This window comes from Lolium rigidum, chromosome 6 (assembly GCF_022539505.1).
Source record: "Lolium rigidum isolate FL_2022 chromosome 6, APGP_CSIRO_Lrig_0.1, whole genome shotgun sequence".
NCBI classification, from domain to species: Eukaryota; Viridiplantae; Streptophyta; class Magnoliopsida; order Poales; family Poaceae; genus Lolium; species Lolium rigidum.
This window is the reverse complement of record NC_061513.1, coordinates 277,669,801-277,674,632: the sequence shown is the minus strand read 5'-3', so window position 1 is coordinate 277,674,632 and position 4,832 is coordinate 277,669,801. Positions and strand designations below refer to the sequence as shown.

The 4,832-nt window shown below is 46.1% G+C and overlaps 1 protein-coding gene across 1 annotated transcript; it reads right to left on the bottom strand.

The window, feature by feature from the left end:
* Nucleotides 1-1,923: 1,923 nt before the first annotated feature.
* On the bottom strand, nt 1,924-2,661 carry LOC124664185 (probable glutathione S-transferase GSTU6). The gene has a single exon (XM_047201765.1). It carries the CDS (start codon nt 2,659-2,661, stop codon nt 1,924-1,926), a length of 738 nt encoding a protein of 245 aa, XP_047057721.1.
* Between the last annotated feature and the right edge of the window lie 2,171 nt (nt 2,662-4,832).

Here is a 4,832-nt window from a genome sequence, read left to right as displayed (position 1 = left end):
GAAGTCGGATCCGGCCAGGCCCATCAGGGGTAGCTGGATCCAGTACGGCGTATAAGGAAAGACGGATCCTTGACGTGCACGGCAATGTAATATTCCGTAGTTAGGTGACTTGTATTCCGGATAGAACTCTCCGTGTAAACCCTAGATCCTGACGCCTTTATAAGCCGGATCCCGGGAGCCCCTGAGGGACAACCTCAACTCATTGTAACAACGCGAAAGCGCACAGATAATTCCAGACAAGCAGCAGTAGGCCCTGTCATTATGCAGGTGTTCTGAAGCTGGGTAAATCGCGTACCACCATCCCGAGGACTCTCCGCCCGACTTCTTCTCCCCCTCGTGAGGATCCCTCCTCCGAGATACCGTGGAATAGGCAACGATAGCAGCCGCAGTTAGACTATCTCTTGCACGTTTTGGGCACCCTCATTTTATACCACAGGATTAACACATCCGGTACCTAACCTCCCACCCACTAGTAGAAACCGGGGCATTAACACCGGTTTGTAAGTCCCATTTGCACCGGTTGCCCAACCGGTGCAAAGGAATCAGCAGTAAAGCCCCCCACCCCTTTAGCACCGGTTTCCACGTGGCCCGGGTTATGTGCTGTGCCTGGAGGACCCTTAAGCACCGGCTTGAGCCACGAACCGGTGCTAAAGGTCCGATATAATTTCCGCTATAAATTTTTTAAAAAATATTGAAATTTTTTGTATTTATTTTTCAGATTTTTTTAATTTCTCTATTTTCTGATTGAATTATTAGCCAATTTCCACTCTAATCTCTAATCACTCCTATTCTCATGTCAAAGTACATACTCATGGTCAAACTTCCCGATCGGTCACCCATCCTCACACTGCTACACCCCTAGCACGCTAACTTCTCCATTTCTTTCCTAGAAGCTTCGAAGACTGCGCCCGCAACTCCTTGATAATAGTATGTTATGATTTGTATTAACCCTTAGACTTTGATAACACATGATTTTATTTTTTGAATTCCAAATAATTTTAAATCTAAGCAATAATGATTAAGTAATAATAAGCAACAATGAATTTCAAATAATCTTCATGCATAATTCAATTATTAACTAAAAACTCAAAATATTTCAAAAAAATGAAAAATACTTTAAAAATAAAAAATCCAAAATAATGTGTAACATTCAAAATAATTTAAAACTCAAATAGTCAACAAAAAAGTTCTAAAATTTCAAAAAAAACATTTTTTTCTTATTTGCGTAGATAGTTTTCTATATATTACACATTTTTTTCGAGTTCGTACCCAAAAGTTACACCCTTTTTAATTTGGAATAACCTTTTTTCGCAAAAAAAATATCAAAATGCAAATTTTCCCTAAAAGTTGGTTGTGTGAGTAACATGCATGTCAAAGGAAAAAATCCTTTAGCACCGGTTCGTGGCTCAACTAAGATCTCCCTTTTGCACCCGTTCGTGGCTCAAATCGGTGCTAAAGGCCACTTTCTTGTAGTCCCGGTTTGAGCCTCGAACCGGTGCAAAAGGGGAGACCTTTAGCCATGAACCGGTGCTAAAGGATTCGCGCCTGCCACGTGGACCACTGCTAAAGGTGCCTTACGAACTGGTCCTAAAACCATGCGAGTTCTCTGCAACATTCTGTTCACTCAAACCGGTGCTAATGCACCTTTTAGTCTTGGTTTCGTAGCCTAACCCATGCTAAAGATCCGGGCACCAAACATAAGACCTGTAACCGTTGATCGGTAGCAATAACAAGTTTTGTTTCGTGAGTATCCTTGAATCAATTTTCTTCTCTATTTAAAAATACGCTCATGGGCGGAGAAACGTGAGCAACGACTAGCTAGACAAGTTCCAAAACGTGTTGCATCGTGTGTGTTGACACTTGACAGGGACTCGCTGGCCACGTCGCCATGCCACGCCGGTTCACGATCTAGACATGGTATCATCACTCTGCACCCTTTGCGGCATTCTTCTCGTGTATCATCCTGACGTACCCCACCACCCGGTCGACGTCCGGGAGCACGGCCCTGGCGACCTCGAGCTCGCCGAACCGCTCCAGCCACGCCGCCAGCATCGGCGTCTTGTCGGCATCAAACAGCCTCAAGCCGGAGACCTTCTCCATCGCGTGCACGTACGGCGCCACGCCGCCGAGCACGACGTCGACGTAGCCGACTCCACCGGCGCCGCCGAAGAAGCATCCATTCCTCCCTCCGTCGGTGCACTCCCTCAGCCCCAGCTCCAGACCCGGCACCGCCGCCGCCACCTTGCCCATCCACTCCGCCCTCTCCTCCTCCGTCCCCGACCTGAACGCCTTGTCCCACGGCGCGCCGATCTCGTCGTCCACGTAGGCCGCCCAGAAGCGGGCGACGGCTCGCTCGTGAGGGTCGGTGGGGAGGAGGGAGAAATCCGATGACGCCGAGCCGCTGCCGGCGACGAAGACCTCGTCGATGTACTGGAGGATGACCTGGGACTCGCAGACGGGGCGGCCGCTGTGGATGAGCACTGGCACGGTCTGGTGGACGGGGTTGGAGCGCAGGAGGAGGTCGCTCTTGTTGCGCAGGTCCTCCTCGACGTAGGTGTAGGGAACGCCGTTGAGGTAGAGGGCTAGCCGGACCCGGATCACGTACGGGCTCCCCCAGTGGCCCAGCAGCGTCACCTCCTCTCCTCCTCTTTCTCCGGCCATCTCCTGTGCTCTCCGACCAGCTACCTGCGGTTGGGCTCGGGGTGGTATGCTTGGATCGACTATTATATGTGGGCGGGAGCCATCCTTGAACCTTGATGCTTGTAGTTGACAATTTGACATCGTTTGCTTAGGAATGAATCTTCTTCTTGGCCCCATGCTGATCTCTTCAGACGAAGATAAATTAAAGAATGTGATTTCCACGCTATTTGGTCGATACATCAAGCGAGCTGTCCATCATGCATCGACCAGATGCTTGATTTGTTCTATTTTCATTAATTATCTCCATTATACAATGTCTGTCCGTATGTATGCATGCATATGTTTGGACTTTGGATTGGATAAGAAGCCAAGCTTGGAGTCAAACTGGCTCATGTGGTTTTAAGGGGAAAAACAGGAACACCTAGTGCTAGATTAAAAGGATTATATTGGTGCCATTATAAGATTTTGAAAAGGTAAGGACTTTTGTTCTCCAGAATGAAATGGTCAGGAGTTACTGCAAGCAACTTCTCGTACTCCATCTGTTTCAAAATAATTGTCAAAAAATAGTTGTACGAGTACTAGAAAAACACTTGGTCACCGAACAAAAAATAGACTCCAAGCTCTAGTAACCATGCAACCGGAGCCGCTTATGGATTTCGCCTCTAGTTCATCCTATGGCTCCCATCTTGAGCCTCCCCGAGCCTGAGCTGACCCACGTGATTTTGCATTTGGCTATGTTTGGATTGGCTAAAATTCACCCTACCAGAGAGTCGGACATGACAAAAATTATGCTCTTCCTTTAGATAACTGGCAATTATTTGGCATGCCAATACCCCTTTGGTTTTTCTCATCCAGTTTTTTCCATAATGTTGATCAATTTATAGTCGACAAAACCTTGATTAAACCGCCAGCTCATTAGCAGGAACCGGTATAAAATCGTTACAAATGACCAATATCATTAGTGAAACCACATTGTGCACCCTGCCCGACCTTTCCACGCACACAAAGCGCATACACAAAAGCCATCAAGAAGAAAAACAACCATCGATGTTGCTATCAGTTGTCATCGTGGTCACTCTCACTAGTAGAAAACATGCCTTTCGTCCAAAGCTCCTGGAAGCTTTAGTCCCAGTTTTAAAGCAAATCAGGATCAGTGGGAGGCATTGGTCCCGGTTCGTTTCGCGGTGCGATGCCACCCTCTGGTCTCGGTTCGTTTAGGGCCTTTGGTCCCGCTTTGTAATACAAACTGGGACTAAAGGGGTTGCAGCAGGGTGCTGCAGGCCGTGTCAGGCCCCGATACCCTCTAATCCCGGTTGGTATTACCAACCGGGACCAAAGACCTACCCTTTGGTCCTGGTTTGTAAGACAAATCGGGACCAAGTGTCCATCTGTCTATATATACCCTTGCCCTGCCCAAGTGTAAGCCACACTTAGCATTTTCCACTTCTTAGCACAAGAGAGGTGTATGTTGCTTTGCCCTCTTCATATGCACAAGAGATGTTCGATGAAATGCCTAAGAGCTTTTGCCAATTGAGTTCACATAAAACAAGCCACATTTAACTGTCTTTTTTCCTTCTTCATCGAGGTTAACAACTTTATCCTTTCATATGTCATTGATAAAATGCATGTGTATATATATATACATCGTTTCACTAATCATGATGTTCTGTAATTGTTTTTGATAAGCTTAATTATATCATGCAGATGAATCGGCAATGGATGTACATTGACCGATGCTTTAACGAGTTCACTTCGGGCCTGAAATTTTTTATCGATGTGGCTGAGGCAAACAAACATGGTGGTTTTATGTATTGTCCATGTGTTAACTGTGAGAATGTCATAAATTACTCTTCGTCGAGTACCATTCACACTCACCTACTGCGGTTTGGTTTCATGCTCCACTATAATTGTTGGACCAAGCACAGAGAAAGAGAGGTTATGATGGAAAACAATGAAGAAGAAGAAGAAGAGGATGATGACAACTATCACATGTTTGCTGAATACGGTGATACTGCAAAGGTGGATTGTTTTCCATCAGAAGGCAATGAAGACAATGAAACAAAATATCAAGAGGCACAAGATGAGCCTGTTGATGATCTTGGTCGGGCCATTGCTGATGCAAGGAGAGAATGTGAAACTGAAAAAGGAAAGGTTGAACTTCGATCAGATGTTAGAGGATCACAACAAATTAT

Excerpts from the sequence above, each read along its gene's own strand:
- LOC124664185 (XM_047201765.1), bottom strand. The coding sequence starts at position 2,661 with ATGGCCGGAGAAAGAGGAGGAGAGGAGGTGACGCTGCTGGGCCACTGG.